The sequence below is a fragment of the Vigna unguiculata genome, chromosome 10 (assembly GCF_004118075.2).
Source record: "Vigna unguiculata cultivar IT97K-499-35 chromosome 10, ASM411807v1, whole genome shotgun sequence".
NCBI classification, from domain to species: domain Eukaryota; kingdom Viridiplantae; phylum Streptophyta; class Magnoliopsida; order Fabales; family Fabaceae; genus Vigna; species Vigna unguiculata.
This window is the reverse complement of record NC_040288.1, coordinates 10053775-10076966: the sequence shown is the minus strand read 5'-3', so window position 1 is coordinate 10076966 and position 23192 is coordinate 10053775. Positions and strand designations below refer to the sequence as shown.

The window sequence follows — 23192 nt, the reverse complement described above, 5'->3', positions numbered from 1 at the left end:
ATTCTAGATGGGTAGTATGAGAAATGATCATGTCTTGAAGATGTTAACAATTTATCATATCATATATAAGAAATGACTTCGTTACTAAGGTCAAGGAGAATTATGACATAGATCATAATCCACTAAGAAAATCATACAAGTGAAGAATCTCTTAGTTTATTCAACACAAAGGTCTTTCAAATATTACGTAATAAATGTTTGTCATTAGACTATTTAGGTGTATTATCGCATATGAATTGTTTGAAGAATGTAATTGATTTTCTATTTTTTATCTTTAAATAAGTTAGCTTACTTTATAGTTGTGGTTTCATATGCTAGAATTGGGCGTTGCACAAAACATTTGATAGTACATTTAAAAGTCGTCAACAATAAGGACGTTAAAAGCTATTTTCTTTGTAAAAACCTTGTTCATAAATCTTGTTTATTTTTCTCTAAATGGTGTAATGAATTATAAATTTATTTTGAAAAATTTTACTGAGGAGAATTATAAACATATTTATACTTCAATTCCATATAGTGAGTCAAAGTTATAATTAATATTAGAATGAAAAACTTATATTAGAATGAGAAGCGGCAGAGTAATAGTTGTGGGAAAATGTGGAAGCTGAAGGTCTCAGAGGGAGAGAGTCCATGGCTTCGGACACGAAACAATCACCTTGGAAGACAGGTCTGGGAATTCGATCCTTCGCCTCAATCACCACAACAACTCCTCCAAATCGAAGAGGCTCGCCACAGTTTCTACCACAATCGCTTCACTCAGAAACAGAGCGCCGATTTACTTTTGCGTATGCAGGTTCCGTATATCTGAAGAGGAGGAATCAATACTCCAAAATTTCCAGTTACTTTCAAAATAACATGAACGAGTTCGTTCTGGTAAAATCATTTCCAGAAAATTGATTCAGTAGAATAATAGTTCATCTTTCTTGGTGAAAAATGTAGTTTGCGAAAGAGAATCCGATGCACGAAGTGTTGCCCAGAGCGGAAGTTAAAGGCATCGAGGACGTAACCGAGGAGGTTGTGACGAGAACGTTAAGAAGGGCAACGAGTTTCCTTTCAAATCTTCAGAGTCACGATGGACACTGGCCAGGTGATTACGGAGGTCCCATGTTCATGATTCCTTCTCTGGTAAGTTTTATGCCTTATCAAATTCATAACAAATTTTTTAAAAGGAAAAAAGTTAAATTGTTTTTTATCAGATAAAATTAATTTATCTTTATAAATTTTAGTTTTCGGAATCATCAGTTTCCCTCCCTTACATAATAGGTAATTGCTCTGTATATCAGTGGGGCGTTGAATTCAGTCTTCACAGAAGAACATACAAAGGAAATTCGACGTTTTATGTACAATCATCAAGTAAGAACTTCACATCTTCTTCGCTGAAATTTACGTGCTTCTCCAAAGTCCTATTTGGTTAAAAATTTTATTGCAGAATGAGGATGGTGGGTGGGGTCTGCATATTGAAGGTTCAAGCACAATGTTTGGCTCCGTTTTGACTTATGTTGCTCTGAGATTGCTTGGTGAGGGAGCCAATGGTGGACAGGGGGTAATGGAGAAGGCTCATGACTGGATTCAAAGGCGTGGTGGGGCCACTTTCATAACATCGTGGGGGAAGATGTGGCTTTCGGTTCATATACTATCCTTAATTTAATAATTTTGTTATATATATATATATATATATATATATATATATATATGTTTAATTAGTCGGATGGTACCCACTTTTATTTAAATGTGTCAGTTTGGTACCCGTTTTTAAAAATGTGTCAATTAATTCCCAACTTTTGAAAAGATATCTCAATTAGGTTATTTTCAGCAAAAAATTATTAACACCGTTAATGGTATTGATATTGAAAATAACATACAAAATTAAGTATTGATATTTATATCAAAATTTAGTGGTAAAAATCATGAATTAAGTTAACGAATTTAGTAATTTTTGTCTAAAAAAAACAAGATTAAGATACTTTTTTAAGAATTGGGACTAGATTGACACATTTTTAAAAACGAGTACCAAACTGACATATATGAAAGAATCTGAAAGAGAGTGGATACCATTTGACTAATTAAACATATATATATATATTTATTTTATATATATAAAGGGGATTCCCCTTTTTGTGTCCACTTTTCAAAATACCGATTTTACCCTTTAAATATAATAATTTATTAAATTTTTAAAAATTGATCGTTATTTTTACAAATTTTTTATAAAATCAGATGTCTCTACTTCTTCTCTTCTTTTTTATTTATCAATGGTTATTCTTTTATTTGTTATGATATATTTCACTTTATTTTTAATATATAAAGGGGATTCCCCTTTTTGTGTCCACTTTTCAAAATACCGATTTTACCCTTTAAATATAATAATTTATTAAATTTTTAAAAATTGATCGTTATTTTTACAAATTTTTTATAAAATCAGATGTCTCTACTTCTTCTCTTCTTTTTTATTTATAAATGGTTATTCTTTTATTTGTTATGATATATTTCACTTTATTTTTAATAAATATAATTTATATATATATATATCGTTATTTTTACAAATTTTTTATAAAATCAGATGTCTCTATTTTTTCTCTTCTTTTTTATTTATCAATGGTTATTCTTTTATTTGTTATGATATATTTCACTTTATTTTTAATTTATATATATATATATATATATATATATATATATATATATATATATATTTAAAAAATACATACACACAGGCGCGATAGCGCCTGTGTTACGCTAGTGTATATATATATATATATATATATATATATATGTATATATATATTCTAACTTTACTTTTGGGATTTATACAGGTTCTTGGAGTTTATGAATGGTCAGGAAATAATCCTTTGCCCCCTGAAATATGGCTCCTTCCATACATGCTCCCATTTCATCCAGGTTAGATCTTTGCTTTATAAACAAACTATATTTTTTTTTTTTTCTTCATGTTGAGTTACAGGGGAAAGATAGCTAGCAAGAATATGAAGACTTACAAGACATCACATGATAAAATGCATTAGATTGAGGTCAATCATATTGGAATTTTTTAACTGTGATTTAATATTTGTGACATATTTGTTGTTCACTTAAAAAATATAAATAATTTTACACGATTTTTAATATAAAATCTAAAGATTTAATGTTTTGGGTTTAGTTATTTATGAATATTAATTTACTTTCTTATTTTAATTTAAAGTGAAACTTTCAATTCATACTTAAATTTCTACGTGGTTTAAGTTTTATTACGGATTTTTACTACAAAATGATATATTTGTCTTACCTATTTATCTTAATACGTTAAAGTGACCTTAATTATGATTATATTTTTATCCTAATTGGATATTTGTGAGTCGAAGTTGGATATCGAAAGGAATCATCGACTTTAATATCACGAATAAAACTTTTTGCTAAGATAAATCAGGAGGTTACGTTGGAAATTGTGTCAAAGTTGGTCAATCTTTTGACTTTACTGTAGTTATAAAATTTCAACACATATTTCATATATAGTTATGTTTCTTAAGATCGCATTGACTCGATCAAGGTTTAGTGGATTAGTGTCTCTCATAACCTAAATCTTAAAGTTCGAAATTGATGATTAAATCATGTCATAACTTACGTCTTTAGGTTAATCTATGCATATTTAAAACAAACTTAAGGGAGACTTAGCAAGTTGTTCTCTTACCAACAATTAAAGATTTAATAGAGTCAATAATGAAATCGGTTTTTCAGTACTCCAAGCTTTTTTGCTTCACTTACTCGCTTCGTGAATTCATATAGCATATGATGTGCTTAAGAAAGAGTTTATATTCTTGATTTTTTGTATAACTGATTGCTTCATTGTTGTATAACTTAAGAAAGAGAGAGTCTATGTTGAACTTAATTAACAGTTAAATATCATTCTTTATATCGAACACAAAACTAAGAAATTGTAATTTGTTATAAATTTGACAGGAAGGATGTGGAATCATTGTCGGATGGTGTATTTGCCAATGTCATACTTATATGGCAAGAGATTTGTTGGTTCGATCACACCGATAGTTTTGTCTTTGAGAAAAGAACTTTATACCATTCCTTACGAGGATATAGACTGGGATCAGGCTCGTAATTTGTGTGCGAAGGTTAGTGAATCCGCTTAATATTTTCCACTTGAATTTTATCATTAGATAATATCTAGGGCTTGTTCCTAAGTCATCATTACCGTTATTATATTATGTTTAACATTTTGAGATATTAGACAAATTTCATATGGCATTTATTTTTAATATAATTAATTTTCATGATACTTGTCTTGCTTTCTAAATTATATAATTATAAATCAAAGTTAATTACCTGTATTTCTATGTATCCACCATATTTTAATATTTTATAAATAAATTATTATTGATAGTATAATTGTTAATAATTATATGAAAAGATAAAGGTCTAAAACTAAGTTCTCTTTTGATTTCATTTTAAGCACAAGAAATCTAAGCTAAATATGATTATGTACATGTATCCTGGTCACAAAAAACAGAAGTCAACCAACAACTTAGGACTTCATCGCTAAATACGGCCGACAAAATGAGTGGACTTGGTGGTTATCAGAGGTCGTCTATAACGATTAGGCACCGGTCTTACTAATTATTTAAGTGTGAAACTTATATTATCTTATGTTTATGCCAAAAACATAATAATTTAAAGGTTTAATAATCTTTTCATTCCTGTTTTGATCCATGTTCGGTTTGGTCTCTTTTTTCTTTGCACTTTCATTTTGGTCCTTTTTTTCTAAATTATGTTCAATTTCATTCTTTTCATTAACACCGTTTAAATTGATAATGACAATGTATATAAGTTTACACTATTCACATTATGTGAACTGTTTTAATGATGACAGTTTGTATTTTGTTCAGATAAGTTTTTATTTTAGTTAAATTTATTCAATTTAGTCTCACATTCAACTTCATTACCTTCATTACCAAACATTTCTTTGATGTGAAACTACGAACCATTACTTTCTCACAGAGTTTCAGTTAATCGCTCACATAGAATTATTCGTTGTTTGCTCATGTAGAGCTCTTAGCCACATGTTCAAGAGATCTTGTTAGATATCCTAACCACATAGGGTTACCAATTGTGCCACTCACTCGGAGATTATCAATCATTCACTCCCATAAAGCTAAACTAATCACTACTCACACAAAGACTTATGAACGAATTCTACTCCTCACTACTCATATAGATATTTACAGGCAGAGTCCATAGAGTTCAATACCCACTACTTACATAGAGACTTACAGGCAGACTCCATAGAGTTCAATACCCACTACTTACATAGAGACTTACAGGCAAATTTCACAAAATCCATTCCCCACTGCTAACATAGTGAATAACAGGTGAAACCCACAAAGTCCACCCGAGGCCAAAGAGGTAACGGCTAGTGGGTTTTTGGGTCTGTGAAACCGAAGCATATGAGCCACCTTTAACACCGATTTTTGGCGAACCAAAGCATATACCACTCTTTTGCTTCGAGTTAAGCTAAACCGAGGCATAAAAGTTGCTTGAAATTGTAAAAATGTCACCGCGTCATTATATGCTTCGGTTCCTGGACAACCGAGGCATATAAGGCGAGGTAAAAATCAATATTTGTACTAGTTTACTCACATAGAGACTTACGGACGAAGTTTACACACTTGCTCACACAAACACACAACACCCTTGCCCATCTAAGGCTTCTCACACAAACACACAACACATTTAGTCGCACCATCACATTCACATAAACCAACTTTCCAATCAACTCATCAAAAATCAAAACTTTCAACTAATTCAAGCAAGAAAACATAATTATTAGATCTATGTTTGCTTTTTGCTACATGTAATAATAATATTATAATAATATAATTAAAGTTGATTTAAAAATAATGAAAGAAAGATTTAATAAAAATGTAAATTTTAATAAAAATTTCAATATAACATTTATATAAAAATAAAATTTGATCTTAATTTGAAGAAGGACAAAATTGTTCAATTTAAAAAAAATGGCATTGAATTGAACTAAATTAACGAAAATTAAACTTAATTGAATATAATACAATTACACGTGACACTGACACTGACATGTGATATATGACATACATTGTTCACATTCTGTAAACGATTTAAACGTCATTACCAAAAATGACCAAATTAACTGAATTTGACAAAAAATTGGACATTATTGAACACACACACACAAAAAAAGTACCACATTGAAAAACTCAATGAAAACAATGACCAAAATAGTATTTAAGCCTATATTTTATTATTGGATTGTTGAACATGATGAAATGAACAAAAACTTTTATAATTGTGAAAATTTCTTTTGTAGATAATAACATAAGTCAAATCCAAAGAGTTATAAGTTAGCTGAGTGTTAAAGTTGAAAAGGATATAGAGAGGTTATGATTTCAATTTTCTCCATTAACACTCGGTAGTTTTAAGGTTTGGCTTGATGGGTTTAGAAAAGATGGTGGAAGAAATTGAGTTCATCTTTTTTCATAGATCAAATTCAAAAAATGCTAAACCGAATTTTTGTTGTATTGAACATAAACCTTGTTGATAAAACACTCCTTGCTGTTTAAGCTATTAGCTTTTTTAATAGACTATACATATCTCTAAAATACAAAATCAGAATACGAGTTCTTATTTTTTTATATTCAACAGCAACTAATGAAATTGCTATGATAAATACCTTCGTTCTTATGCAGGAAGACTTGTACTATCCTCACTCACCTGTGCAGGATATTCTCTGGGCAACTCTACACAAGATCCTTGAGCCTATTTTGATGCATTTTCCGGGCAATAAATTGAGGGAAAAGGCTCTTAGGACTGTAATGGAGCGTATACATTATGAAGATGAGACCACTCGTTATATTTGCTTAGGTCCTGTAAACAAGGTAATTGTCGAGAGTGTAAAAGAATCCATGTTTTGTTTACCCATTTGAATAAGAGTTTAGAATAATGGACATACTTTACACCATTTATTTACATTACCCACAAAATTTACTTTTACTACTTTGATTAGATTTTTACACTAAACTAGGAAGTTCTTAGCAGTACTACTGACTACTTGGTTTTTATTATTCTGAATGGAAATAATTCAGGTGTTAAATATGCTGTGTTGTTGGGTGGAAGATCCAAATTCTGAGGCATTCAAGTTACATCTTCCAAGGGTTCATGATTATCTGTGGGTTGCTGAAGATGGTCTCAAAATGAAGGTCAAAGTTATTAAGGGATGTTTTCCTTCTAATTGGACATATTCTAATTTTTAAAATGGTTACACATGAACATAATCATCAATCTGTCTTAATTTGGTCCCTGTTAGTGGCATGTAAAAAATGGAGTGGTTGGACAGGCATATAACATAAAAACAGATCGGAAATCTTAACTCATTCCTCTAAAGGATGAGCAAGCGTCTGCCAACTTTTTCTTTATATTTTATTTTTTAAATTTATTTTTATATATACATTAAAAACATATTTAATTATTTAAACATTTTTTGAACTTTTAATTACTTTATTAATATCTTTAATTGAGTACATTAAAATAATTATTACATTTCTATATTAAATTACACCATTATAATTTACAATTAGTACTTAATTTATAAGTATTCATTATTTAAGTTATAATATTAATATATATTTACATTTTTAAACTAATATATTATAAAAAATTTAATTTTTTTAATCATTCTTAACTTTTTTTTTTTAAAGTAAGTCAATAAGTCAGTTTTGTGTGGTCTTTGGTTTGTTACCATACCAGTGACGGGCCAACTTAGGAAAGGATAATGAAAAGGTAAAATTTGAAATATTATAAGTACGGATTGTAAATTCACCATGTGCGGGTTTAGGATCTGATTCACTTTGTGATTGTAGAGTCATTTAAAAAATTAAATATATGTAAATTTAATTTTTTTAACTAAATTTTATTAAATTTATTTTATATATTAAATATGTGTTTTATAATAGTATTTAAATGTTTTTCCTCATATAAATTAACTTTAAAATTTGAATTAAAATAGTTTAGTTAAAATTAGTAGAAGGAAAATGGATGAAAATGTACTTAATCAGTTTTTGTTGCAGGGATACAATGGAAGTCAACTTTGGGATGCTGCATTTATTGTCCAAGCAATTATTTCAACTAACCTAACAGAAGAATATGGTCCAACTCTAAGAAAAGTTCACACGTTCATCAAGAATACACAGGTGATAGTAATTTTTGCATTTATCATTGCATTTTTTAATTGGTCTGTCCCTGTTCATCAAAATCTTCATTCTTTTTTTGTTTTTTCTCCAAAGATTTTAGAAAACTGTCCGGGTGATCAAAATAAATGGTTTCGTCATATTTCAAAAGGCAGTTGGCCTTTTTCGACAGTAGACCATGGATGGCCCACTTCCGATTGCACAGCTGAAGGACTAAAAGTAACTTTCTTCACTATGATTTGGTGTTATTTCTTCTTAATTTTTATACTTTCTTTTCTCACTCTCGTTATAATATACATTTACTATAATATATGTAAAATATATTTTATATTACATAATTGAAATAGTTAAATTATATAGTTTAGAATAAAATTGTATAATTTAAAATATAAAAAAAAACTATATAATCTAAAACTATATTTTAGATTATAAATTCAGAATAGAAGTGTATAATTTGAAGTATAATAATATTAAATAATGTAGAACAATATTTTCCACCATATAATTTTAAATTTAGTTATTTAACTTTTAAATATATATCTATATCATCATTATTTATATTATTATACTAGGAGATTCATTTTTGAATATACATATTTATTTTTCAATAACCGTCTTTCTAAAATTAAAATAATTATTTTATAAGTTTTAATTTTTATTGATATTTTTTAAATTTAACCGTTTTTTAATGATTAGTTTTAAGTTTAATATTTTTTAAAAATTAAAATAACTATTTTTATAATAAAATTATAATTATAAAAAAATAAAATACATGATATATTATATAGTTTAAAAATATTTTAAATTATGTATTTTAAAGTATAATTTTTATTTGATTATATGCTACTATAATATATTTATTATATTATGAGAATGGGAGAAGAAATTATAGGAGTGCCCCAGTAAAAATCTATGATTTGGTTCTTCTTTCTTGATTGGTAAATTCATTTTCAGGCTTGTCTCTTACTCTCCAATATAGCACCAGAGATTGTTGGTGAGCCATTGGGTGCAAAGCGATTATATGATGCAGTAAATATCATTCTCTCGTTACAGGTGCTACAATCATTTCAAATAATTTGCAATTATAGTCAATATATTAAACTCGATAATTTGCATAATATTCTAAAACTTTCTCAACTCAATTAGTAGATGCTTATAATTTTTAAGAGCTCATTATATAAGAAAAAAGAATATTAAAAATTCATTAATCAAGATATATATTGTAATACTTTTGCTATAAAATAGAGAAAAGTAGCACACCATCGCAATAAAATGTGATAAAGCATAGCCTTTTAAGCTAGTAATTGTTTTTGTTTAATAATGTTTTTTAGTGACTAAAATAATAATATAATAAAGTAACTGAAATAAAATAGATGAGAGAGATAGAAACAAACTTACCTTGCAATCTTCCTCTTCTCTTCCTTCCGCATCCTCTCCATTCCATCATATTCTGATTCCCCTTCAACTCTCAAAATTCAATTCACCTTCAATCTTCTTCTATTTAAAAGTTGATCGCAAGTTTGAGGATGTTGAGTGCCACCTTCATTTTAATTCTGAGTTGTCTTAAAATCTAAATTTTTGCTTCATTAATATTTGAATTGGGCTGAAATTTTAACTTCTAGCCCCCAAAACACGTTTTATCACTTTGAGAGTTGGGATGTTCAATTACAGATATGTGGTTCGAGAAATCTGTCTCGTAGTTTTGACAGTGCTAAGCACCAGCTTGTTTATATTTTTGAGTTATCTCAGTAAAATCCCGATATATATTTCATTAACCGTTGGATTGCTCTGAAATTTTGACAAATAGAACCTAAAACATATTTCTTCTCTTTGACCATTCGATTGTCAATTAGTCATTTGTTGTTAGAGAAATTCGTCTCACTGTTTTGAGAGCACTAACACCACCTTGTTTCTGTTTCCGTTTCTGAGTTGTCTCGATAAATTATTGATCTTGGCTTAGTTAATTGTAAATTGACTTGAAAATTTGGCAGATTATCCTTGAATCACTACGCCATTTTTTTTACTTTAGACCACACAAAACTAGCCCATTTGTATAAAATTGTTGTCTAAACATAGAAAAGGTCACAAAATATATAAGTGTGACTTAAAACTACTAAAGACCATATTTTATAAACTGTTGCTTATTTAGGCAACATTTTTTTAAATGTTGTCGATAGAAAATGTAGGCAAAACAATAAACTTGTGACTTATTCATTATGTTATTTCCTTTTCAATTATGCTATACACGGTTAATCTTCTTCATATTTATAGATTAGACAACGTTGTACATGACAACAAATGAAAAACCATTGCTTAAAATAGGAATAAGCAACAATTTTTTACTATTGGTTATACAGTGGGTTTGATTTGCCTTAAACCTAGAGAGCATACAAAAAGTGTTGTCTATTCGTTTTAAGCAATACAATAGAAAATGTTGATAGTTAGAAGTAATAAATGTTAAAATGTGGATAGTTTATACCACATTTTAAAAATTGTAGTAACTTAGCTTTAAATATTTTTAAATTGATAATCATGTGAACTAGTAATAATTAAATTGTTGTAAGGTGCATCAATTGTCTTATGGTGGAAGATAGGTGGGCCAAGTCACAATCAAATTGTGACATCTTGGTTGTTACAATCTTAAGTATAAAGAGTTGTAACTTAACTATTAGCTATAACTTTTGGTTTAGAGGTAAGCACTCAATTCAACAATTGATATCAAAGTCAAGGTCATGATTTTGATTCCCAATAAGACAATTATTCAGGGAGAGATTAAATAATTATGTTATAAACATAAAAGTAATAATTAAATAATCATTGTCTGAAGAATACACAACATTTTAAAATGTGTTGGCTAAAAAGTATGGCCTATTATTTTCTTCTACGACAATGGTTTTCAAAACCTTCATGGCCTTAGGAAAAAAATGGTTGTTTTTTAATAGGCCACATCTCGGAAATCGTGGTAAAATTGTTGTCTAAACTTAAGACTACAATTTTTTTACCTTATACAACATTTTTAAGTTGTTTAAACTAAAAAATGGTGTAGTGAATGTTTCAAAGACTATTTGCAAAAATTTCAACCCGATCAATAGTTAATTGAATCGAAATCATGATTTTACTGAGATAATTCAGAAAGCGTAACAAGGTAGTGCTCAAAACCTCGAGACGGATTTTGCTAACCAAAGACCTTTAGTTGACAATTCGAACGATCAAAAGTGAAAAACCATGTTTCATAAACTATCTATCAAAATTCAGCCCTATTTAACGGTTAACTAAGTAGAAATCGTGATTTTATCGAGAAAACTAAAAATCACAAACAAGGTGTTAGTGCCCTCAAAATTATGAGATGGATTTATCTAACCAAAGAACTCTAATCGACAAGCCTAATGGTCAAAGTAAAGGACTATTGTAGGGACTATTTGTCAGTGTAGAGTTTCCTAGAGAATATCCTGCATAAGTGAGTGAGGATAGTACAATTCCTGCATAAGAATGAAGTCATTTTAGAGCAATTCTATTAGTTGTTGTTGAGTAAAAATAAATAATAATAAGTTGTGTTATATAAACAAGAGTTGTAATTTCAGTATGTGATAATCTGATATTATTCTTGACCAAAGGTCACAACATTTAAAGGAAATTATAGAAACGTAGTGGTTGATTTCTAACAACTAACCACCTGAAACAAAGGAAACAGATTTATTCAAAATCAACTAGATATTTAATTCCTAACTTCTAGCAACAGCCCCTGATTTCAAGTAACTACTAAAAATTTATTTTAAACTTTATCTAACATTTCCTCCCTTAAATTGAATAATTGAATCATGGTATTTAGTTACATCATTAGCAACAATTCCCAGCTTATTTCTCATTCGAACAACGACTTTGAGCGGCTTGGTCATGATATCAGCGGTTTGTTCCTCTGTGCAATAGTGTTGTAGTTTAATAGTTTCACTTTGTACAAGATCTCTTAGAAAGTAGAAACGTAAATCATCAATATATATTGTTACAGTAGATAATTGTAGGTTCTGTTTGCAATTAAGTACCTACTAAAAACTTTATTTTAAACTTTATCTAACAAGTTATTCTGACTTTATTTTTTAGAGATATGTAAAGCCTATCATAAAGCTAATAGCTTAGACATCAAGGAGTGTTTTATCCACAGGTATCCACAACGTTTAAGTAAGCATAAATCAGAATTTTACCAAGACAAACTCAAAAATAGAAACAACACAATTTTCTTTAATTACAAATCTCTAATTGACAATTCCAATAATCAAATTGAAGAAACATGCTTCAAGGACCATCTGTCAACGTTTCAACAGATCCAACACTTAAAAGAAGCACGAGATTTTACCTCGATAACTCATAAATGGAAACAAAAAGAAGATTATTAGCTCCCTTATGCTGTTTTGAAAATTAATCAGTCTAAAATATTTCTGGTCACACCAAGTATTTAGAGATGACATTGTAAGATAAGTTTGTTTCTATCTCTCTATCCTTTTTTTTCAATTACTTATTATATTATTATTTTAATAACTACTTTACATTTTTCATTGTTAAAAAAAGAATATAAGCAATCGTTTGAATTTAATATGTATGATTGTAATTAAGTAAGGTATCATTTATGACATTAATTTAAATTCTAAAATCATTTATTTTTTTTTTTCGCCATTGCAGAATAAAGATGGAGGCTTTCCAACGTATGAACTCACACGATCTTATAACTGGATGGAGGTAGCCTTGTCTCTCATTATTATTTAGGAAATTCTTTTGAAACAAATTTATGACCTAATAATACAACATAAATCAATCGTATAAAATTAAATTGAAAATAAATGTTTGTTTTACTTGGACCTTATCTTGCTGAGTTAGTGCTGAGTTAACATGTGATATAGTGCTAAGTAAATACGTGAACTTTTTTTTTTTCAAAATTTAAAAGTAATTTAGAAAAAAATAATAAAATGACATAAACTGTTCGTTACTGTTAATTATTTAATTAAAAAAATTAAATTAAACAAATTTCACAAAAAAAAAATTGAAAAAAAAATCTTAAGAATGAATTGATACAACTAAACAAAAATATGATCAATTATATATTTTAACCTCATTTAAAATATTAAAACTAATAGTTTACATAGAAAGTCTTTTCTAAGATACACTAAATGTGTTCGCTACACAATTTCAGTAACTCTTTCATCATTATTGTAGAAATAACTTGTTTTTCTTTCCTTATTTTCCCAAAAAATTTAAGAGGTCTATATATTAAAATTGGTTGCGGATTAAAATAATTATATTTCTTTAATTCTTTTTAAAGTTTATATATAATATAAACCAGCAAAAACACGCCTTATAATTTTTTTGTTAAGCTCTTTTATAATTTTTTATAAATAGGTATATATTATTTTTTTTAATTTATGTAATTTTATTTATTGTCTAACAGTAAAAATAATTAGATATATTAGTTATTATATATTTTATTGAAATTAAGTTGTAACAATAAAATTTTAATTACATAAAATCAAATATTTAAATATTCAAATCTTAATTATATGTAAAATATTGATGTTTACTTTTTTCTAATATAAAGAGTCGATTTTTAATTAGATATTGTTTATTATATACTGTATTGAAATTAGGTATAAATATACATTTGGTACCCAAACTTACATCGTAATTACATGTAAAATATAGATTACCACTTTTTTCTGATATAAGAGTCAATTTTCGTTGTATTTACTACATTTCTTTGCTCGTTATGTTTTAATTTCATTTTTTTTTTCAGATCAACCAACTGTTTTTAATTTCGTTATGACTTTAAAATTTATTAAATTAATACAAAAATTATATATTAATAAACATTTTGTTTATATTTTTATATATTTTAAAAACGTTATATTGTATACTCATTCCTAAAATATATATGGTTCACTTTTTGGAGCTAAAAGTAAATATAACTGTTGTGTCTGTAATGTCAGATAATCAATCCTTCTGAAACATTTGGCGACATAATTCTCGATTATCCGTAAGTTACTTAATTCTATCACTGTAAAGTGTTGATTTATTGATATTTCTTTATTCATAATTTCAGGTGTTGATTTAATTATTATCTCTTTATCCATAATTTCAAGTGTTGAGTTAATTATTATCTCTTTATCCATAATTTCAAGTGTTGATTTTATTATTATCTCTTTATCCTTTATTAATATTTATTTATTATATGTTGTATAGTTACGTTGAATGCACCTCTGCAGCGGTTGAAGCTTTGACATTATTTAGGAAATTTGATCCTGAACATCGTCCACAAGAAATACGAAGCTGTATTGAAAAAGCTGTTGCCTTTATTCAGAAAACACAGTCATCAGATGGCTCATGGTTTGAAATTTAAAATAAATTATATTCTTATTTTTTATCTTCTTTTTATATTTTAAATTTGGATCAATTTGGTATCGTAATTAAAAAATCATTTTCAATTATGGAACATGAATTTGGATTATTTTTACTAATTCAATACATGAAAAAATTACAATAAAAAAATGGTATATTGAAAGTAAATTTATGGACCACCATAACATAAAAAAACAATCAAATATCAAAATTTTTATTGCTTTTCCTGAATTTGGTTTTTAATGTCAATTAACTATATTTATAATTTTTGTTTGAACTCAATTTGGTTTCATAATTTTGTCATGAGTTTGTTCAAATAGATTTTCTACAGGTCTTACCAGGAAGAAGTAAAAGGAATTTTATTTTATAAGTTAAAATTAATTTATACACAAACTAAAAGTAAGAATTTAGAAAAAAAATATATGAAAGTAATAACTAATTGTATAGGATTAAAAATGAATGAAAATGAAAATAATTCTATTGGGAGATTAAAAAGTAAGTAATGAAAATGAAAATTTAAAAGTATAATTAAGGATTTGTGAAGTACTTAAAATGTTAAACAGGTATGGTTCATGGGGAATTTGCTTCACTTATGCAACATGGTATGCAGTAAAAGGGTTGGTAAGCAGTGGGAGAAGTTTCAGTGATTGCTCAAACATCACAAAAGCTTGTCAGTTTTTGCTGTCTAAGCAACTCCCTTCTGGTGGGTGGGGAGAGAGTTATTTGTCCTCTCAAAACCAGGTTTTTCTCTAATTTTAATATCTTTAGTTAATGCCTTGGAAAATTATTATCACAAGGTTTAGTTATAATTTTAGTTATTATATTTTATAAATTCTCTGATTGGTGAGTTTTCATGAATAATGTTTATAGAAACCTCATTTTGTTCAGGTATATACAAACCTTGAAGGCAACAAGCCTCATGTGGTAAACACTGGTTGGGCTATGCTGGCTCTACTAGAAGCTGGACAGGTATAAGAAAAACTTATCCATGTTTTAGTGATGTAATTATTATGTTGAATATCTAGTGAATATATATTACTAAGATATTATGTTTTATAAACTTGTTGCCATGCTCTTATACTCTTTCTAATGTAACAGGCTGAAAGAGATCCAACACCACTGCACAAAGCTGCTATGTACTTGATAAATTCACAGATAGAGAATGGTGACTATCCGCAACAGGTATCCTAACTCTTAAATATGTTTTTTATTCTTTAAGTTTCAATAAAAATTAAAAATAATTCTTTTTCAAAATTTTAGATTAATGTAATTTCTCAAATTAAAAAATGTATGTATTTAATTTTTTAGTTAAATTTTTTAAAATTTATTTAACGTTTTAAACATATTTTATAATAGTATTCGAGTAGTTTATATTGTTTAACTTATTCTCACTTATTTCGATGTTAGCTGAGAAATACATTAAAACGTCAAATAAATTTAACAAAATTTTATTAAAATGATTAAATTCATCCAATTTTAAAAAGTGAAGAACTAAATTGATTCAAAATTTTGAAAAAGAACTAATTTTAATTTTCGATAAAAGTTAAAGACCAAAAACATATTTAATCCTTAATTTAGTTTATTATCATTTTCATTTTTCAATCTATCCTTTTCAATATATTTGTTCTAATTCCACTTTCAATAGTTTTTAAAAATAAATTATGAGTAATTAAAAATAAAGATATACAATATAATAAGTTTAATAACATTTTTTGCATGATCCAGTAATTAATTTATTTTCAGCAAATTAATGTACCTCTTTTATAATACCCTGTGCAATATTAGCTAGAAAGTGTTTATACCATTTCCCAAATCTGAATTATACGTCATTCAACTTTAATGTTACTTTTTCATCACTTCAGGAAATAATGGGAGTCTTCAACAAGAATTGCATGATCTCATTCGCGGCATACAGAAACATATTTCCCATATGGGCCTTAGGAGAATACCGACGCCATGTATTTGCACGTTAAAATAATTTTTTATTTAATTAGTGTCATCCAAATAATTTAGTGCCTTTACTTTTTTTTTTTATGGTCCCGTGATTAATTTGATGCTACTAAAACTGGTGGAGAATGCCTATAATTTTTTCCAATGACATGATACGCATTTTACTTTCTGAGACATTCACACAGAATTATTTACTTTACTATAATCTTAATTAAGAGTATGTAAGTTTCTAAACATATTTTTAGATACAATGTCAGCATAATGGTTTAGAGACTGTATGCATATTATCTAATAAGAAATTTGTTTATTAGATAAAGCAAGAGAATATGTCTCATATTATCTATCAAAGGAAACGATCCACGTCTCACATGATGTGTTTAAAAACTTTCGTCTTAGAGATAAATATTATGTTCACATTTCATTACAACACTTAACCAAAATCAATAAGGTTATTTAGAACTTTTGTCTAATAGTTTTTCTTGTTTGCATGCTTCACAAAGAAAATAGGTTTTCCATGTATATTAAAAAGGTTTAAAAATATATTTTATATTTAAATGCACAATATTTTTATGTCAAAGTAATCTTTCGTCTTTTTTGTTTGAAGAGGAAATAGAATTTTTATGTTTATTAGTAGAGATGTGAAATAAATCCGTTTTCATGGGTATTCTCTGAACTCGTCCCTGTTTTGACGGAGAATCCCCGCATTGATTGAGTATGGGTATGGGTATGGGGAATCCCTGACTTTTTCAATTGGGTATGACGATGAATATGTGGATGTTAGAGATGGCAAATAAACTCGTCCATGTGGGTATTGCCCGAACCCGTCCCCGTTTTGACAGGGAATCCCCGCATTGTCTGGATATGGGAAATCTCCGACTTTTTCAATTAGGTATGGGGATGGGGAGGGGTATGTACATATCCCCGCCATAATATATTTTTTCTTTCAAGTGAGAATATTTAATACACTCAATTTAAGTATTTAATAGCATCAACCTTTCCTTTAATAGGTAGTATAAAAAAATATTTTTACTTATTATTAATAATTTTTGTTTCATTTGAAGAACTTTTTTGTTTCGCTAAAACAATTTTCGTTATTTCTCAACTATATATATTGATATTTGAAAAGTTTTCTTAGATCTCTAAGGTATTTTTGATCTTATCATACTCTTAATTATACATTTGTTCTCCTTTGTGAGATTTCTTTCCGTAGTCTCTCAAATTGTTTCTAAGACACACATTTGTTAATTTTTTAATATTTTTATTTGTTGTTTATTTTCATCATGTAGAATATTATTTCGATATATTTTATCTAATTATTTTTTATTTTCTAACTCATTATCAATCATATTGTAAGTAAAGGAGTTTTTTTTTATATTACCTAGTAAACCAAAAGTTTGTGCTATTAAATACTTAAATTGAAAGTATTAAACATTTTAATGTGAAAGGAAAATATACAATAAATAAAAATATTAAAAAATAATAGAAATATTCAAATGTGAGACATAAAATATTTTAATTGATATACATATTTTTTAATTACATAAATGTTATGATAAGATGAAAAATATAATTGAGATGCAAATGAGTTTCATGACAAACTAAATAATTAGAAGAAATAAAAAATAATATTTATATATATATATATATATATATATATATATATATATATATGGTTACTTAATTAATTCAAAATATTTTAATAATTTAAACGGGGACGTGAATTATGGCGGGGATATGTACATCCCCATACCCATCCCCATACCCAATTGAAAAAGTCGGGGATTCTCCATACCCATACCCATACCCAGTCAATGCGGGGATTCCCCGTCAAAACTGGGATGGGTTCGAGCAATACCCACGGGGATGGGTTTATTTGCCATCTCTACTTCTAATTATTTCGTTTGTCATGAAATTCATTCACATCTCCGATATAATTTTCATCTTATCACAACCTTTATGTAATTATGTTAAAATGATGTATGTGAATTAAAAAAATTTATGTATCACATTTGAATATTTCTATTATTTTTTAATATTTTTATTTATTGTACATTTTCCTTTCACATAAAAATGTTTAATACTCTCAATTTAAGTGATTAATAGCATAAATCTTTCATTTACTAGGTAATATATTTTTTTTTTACTTATTATTATTAATTTTTGTTTCATTTGAAGAACTCTTTTGTTTCGCTAAAACAATTTTTGTTATTTCTCAACCATTGAGTATATGTTGATATTTGAAAAATTTTCTTAGATCTCTAAGGTATTTTTCATCTTATCATACTCTTAATTATATATTTGTTTTCCTTTGTGTGATTTCTTTCAATAGTCTCTCTAATTGTTTATAAGACACACATTTGTTAATTTTTTAATATTTTTATTTGTTGTTTATTTTTATCATGTGGAATACTATTTCAATCAATATATTTTATCTATTTATTTTTTATTTTTTAACTCATTATCAGTTATATTGTAATTTTTTTCACTCTAATTGTATAAATAACTTTTATTTACTACAATATAAAAATTTAATGTAATTGCCATGAATATTTTTTTATCACCATTCAACATATATTGAAGTTCAAAAGATACAAGATCTATGTTAAAATTTTATTATTAAGTTTATTATTTGTTCTTTGCGTCATTTTGATCAAGTGATCTATTATAACTTTTATTAGTGTATAAAAAAGAGATTCCTTAGAATTTAAAAAATTGAAGTAAACAAACATTTAAAATATATTTTAATTTGAATAATTTTTCCTTTTATATTTCTTTAAAAATATCTTTATATTTCATCTACTAGAGTTCATTAATGTTTCCAAATTTAATAAATGTTTTGGTTATCATGAAATTTTATTTTGTATTCTAATCTAAAATGTAAACAATCATAATTTATTTAAAAGTATCTGATATCGAAGAAACAACTATCCTCCTAATATTGAATATTTGATAATATAATGTTTCCTTTTTATTATTTTATAAAAATTAATTAAAATTAATATTGAAGTAGTAAAACAGGTATGGGTATGGGTACGAGATTATACCCGTTACCCGGTGGGGATGGGGATGGGACAAAAGTTTGATACCCGTTGGGTTTGGGTATGGGGATGGAGATGAATTTTTTCTACGGGGATGGGTATGAGATAGTGAAACCCGTCCCTACCACACGCCGTTGCCATCCATAGTGGATGTACATATCCCCGCCATAATCTTCGTCCCCGTTTAAATTATTAAATATTCACAATTAATTAAGTTACCATATATATATATATATATATATATATATATACACTTTTTGTTAAAAACAGATCTGTCTAATTATCTTAACCACAAAGGGATCTGAATTGATTAATAGGCTTTTATCTGGTTTAAGATGAATCTTGAATAAATCTTTAGGTTTTAAAGCTCAATTAATCAATTTCACAGTTCTGGGTTAATGGACTGTTTTAATTCAATCAAGAAAGATTATGAGAGAAGAGAAAGAAACAAAACACAACAATTTATACTGGTTCGATTCAGGATGAATCTACATCCAGTCTTCTCCTAAGTAACTCACTTAGGAGGATTCCACTAACACAGATAGGATCAAAGAATTACAAGCACACCTATATAATTCTAGACCCTAAAACCCAAGAACTTGATCTACCAATCAAGAACTCCCCCTAGGAGCAATGCATCCACGCAATTGCACCTAGGCCTACACTTCACACAATGAAGCAACTATAATCAGGAATATAATAAACAGAATCAAGAAACGAATACACCTATGTTGTGCAGATTTGACAATATGCTCCTTGATTCAAGCAAGACCCATCATGGTAGAATCAACTATCAATCTTTTTGGATCTGCACTTGAATGATCTTCCAGAATGATCAATCTCTCTGTGACTATCAGAAGAGCCTCTCTCAGAAGGAAAAATCTGTGTGATTTGTCAATGCTCTCCTGTCCCAAAACAGATTCTAAAACCAGCTTTTATACAGAGTTTTCTACTGTCATTAATTGATTAGCAATTTACCTAATCGATTATCGTGAGTGTATTTTCACTGCCTTAGTGCAGTACTCACAACTAATCCATTAGTTAAATAGCTAGCCATTCATGTTTGCACCAGCAAGAGTGTAATGGTCCAAAGCAGCACAAAGCAGGCCTTATTTACATCTAATAAAGAAAAACTATTAGCCTAATGCATAACCTAACTAGACCAAATCTATGTTCTATTCTAATCTAGTAGACATCATCAAAACCATTCTTCATTCATAGGTGAAGTAGCTCCCCCTACCAACAATCTCCCCCTTTTTTATGATGTCCAAAAACTTGCACTGTGATAGTCCTGCCTGCAACACATGAAGCAAACAACAACAACAGCACATACCATATACCATTAACATACTCCCCCTACCAACAATATACCAATCTTCCCCTTTTTGGACATTAGCTAAAAGTTGAGGGGGTGTGTAACACAACCAAACCAGCACATACCATGAACATCACAGAGTAACAATACAAAGTATGACAATACTAACAACGCAACAGGTGAAATCAGTAGCACAGGTTAACATCAGAGTGCAGACAGCCATAAATCAAATCATCAATTAAGTATTACAATATCAGTTTAAATCAGTAGTGCAGAAATTTGTGGAAGTATAGAGCAAATAGAAACCAAGACCAATGGGATGATAAACAGATCTAACAACAGGAATATCAAAGTGCATACAGGCAGTTAAGTATTACAGTACTAACAGATGACTAATCTAATGAATTATGTAGTGTTCAGAAGCAAATTAGCCATAACAGGAAAACGATAATCCATTAGAGAATTACCTAATGGATTAATTTGTGCAGAAATATAAAAAAAATGCACATTTCACTTCCTTTTTAGTGAACAAACATGCAGTAAATTCAAAATATGGGATTACTTCAACCAACAATTATACTTGATCACAATAGAAGAGGAACTTTTCACCTTGGCAATTCCTAAATTGACCTTTGTTATTATCACCTCTTGTAACATGACCATTAATTGGCTTTGTAAGATATCCTGCAAAAGTTCTTCACATCTCCTTTCATGTGTCTTGAGCATCCATTATATAGAAGCTACATTGTTTTCCTTGCATCAAGACACACCTGAAACAAAGATTAAAGAGAAGATGCAGGTACCCAATTGAACTTGGGTCCTTTCATGTTAGTGGTTTGAGGTGTTCCTTTAAGTACCCATTTGTACTCTCCTTTAGGAACCCCACAATTTTTAAAATAGCAGGAATTTGATGCATGACCAAGTTCAGAATAGTAGGAGCAAATGACAGATGTTGGTTTACTCATATTTAGAAAATTTCTGGTGCCTAATGGATTAGATTTTCCACCGTAACCTATTCCCTCTTTATTAAGCACACTCCTTTGAGATCCTAACACTGCATCAAGGTTTGATCTTCCCAAAGTGAATTTTGAGAGAGTTTTCATTAGGTAATCTATCTTTTCTAGCTGTCCTGGGCATTTTTCACATTGGGGAGAGCTTGTGTCATCTTTGGACCTAGAGTGTTTCTTAGATTTTTCTAGTTTTTCAAGACTTGTTATCAGATTTTCATTTTCCTCTTCTAGTTGCTTTACTCTACCTTCAAGCCATTTAATTTCTCCTCTACGCTTATTATTTGACTTTTGCAATTTCGTGGCTTCCTTATGCAATTCATTAAAAGCATCAAGTAATTCATAGTAGTTATTTTCATCATCATTGGAGTTGAAACTACTCACACTGCTCTTAGAAGAGCTTGTTCCAGTCATAAGACAGAGGTTAGTTTCTTCCTCAATGCTTCCATCAGATTCACTAGATGAGCTGGAGTCATTCTTGTACGCTTTCCTTTTCTTCTTGTGCTTGTTTGCCTCACCTTTCTCTTCTAGTTTTTGCTTCAGCTTGAGGACAGGGCATTCAGGTTTGATGTGTCCCATTTTTCCACACTCATAGCAAGTTGGAACATGTTTTTCTTGCTTCCTAAAGGATCTTTTAATTTCTACAGAATTACTGGTAGCTTTGTTCTTGTATTTTAGAAATTTTGAGAACCCCTTTACCATTAGTCTCAAGGCTTCACTGTCAGAGTTGTAATCATCATTAGAGTCATCTATAGTTTCTGCTTTCTTCAGTTTTGCTGCAGATTTTATAGCACTCTTCAAGGCTATTGTGTGCCTCTTTTCTCCATCCTCTTCTTCCTTGAGTCTTCCAAGCTCTAGTTCGTGTTCTCTTAGCTTCCCAAAGAGTGTAGCTATGTTCATGCTAGTGAGGTCTTTGGATTCTGAAATTGCAGTGACTTTGGGCTGCCATGTCCTGTTTAAGCTCTTCAAGATTTTGATATTCAGTTCTTCTTTGTCAAAGATCTTGCCAAGAGCTAAGAGGTGATTTACTATGTGTGTAAATCTCTTCTGTACATCACATATTCTTTCTCCAGCCTTCATTATGAACATTTCATACTCTTGAATGAGAGTATTCTTCCTTGCTCTTTTTACCTCATCCATGCCCTCATGGGTGACCTCCAAAACATCCCACATCTCTATGGCGGATTCACACACAGATACCTTGTAAAATTCATCCAAAGTTAGTGTAGTGGATATAATATTTTTGGCTCTAACATCATAGTGTGCCCTTTTATTTTCATCA

At 28.6% G+C, this 23192-nt stretch overlaps 1 protein-coding gene across 1 annotated transcript; it reads left to right on the top strand.

The window, feature by feature from the left end:
- Positions 1–360: 360 nt before the first annotated feature.
- Positions 361–16722, top strand: LOC114166342 (cycloartenol synthase-like). Its single transcript, XM_028051056.1, has 18 exons — positions 361–793; positions 940–1125; positions 1264–1353; positions 1430–1624; positions 2811–2895; positions 3949–4115; positions 6723–6911; positions 7119–7232; positions 8100–8222; positions 8316–8438; positions 9174–9272; positions 12894–12950; positions 14192–14238; positions 14445–14588; positions 15164–15341; positions 15489–15569; positions 15699–15782; positions 16463–16722. The coding sequence occupies exons 1-18, from the start codon at positions 596–598 to the stop codon at positions 16571–16573; spliced, it is 2271 nt and encodes a 756-aa protein (XP_027906857.1). The 5' UTR covers positions 361–595; the 3' UTR covers positions 16574–16722.
- Positions 16723–23192: the final 6470 nt, after the last annotated feature.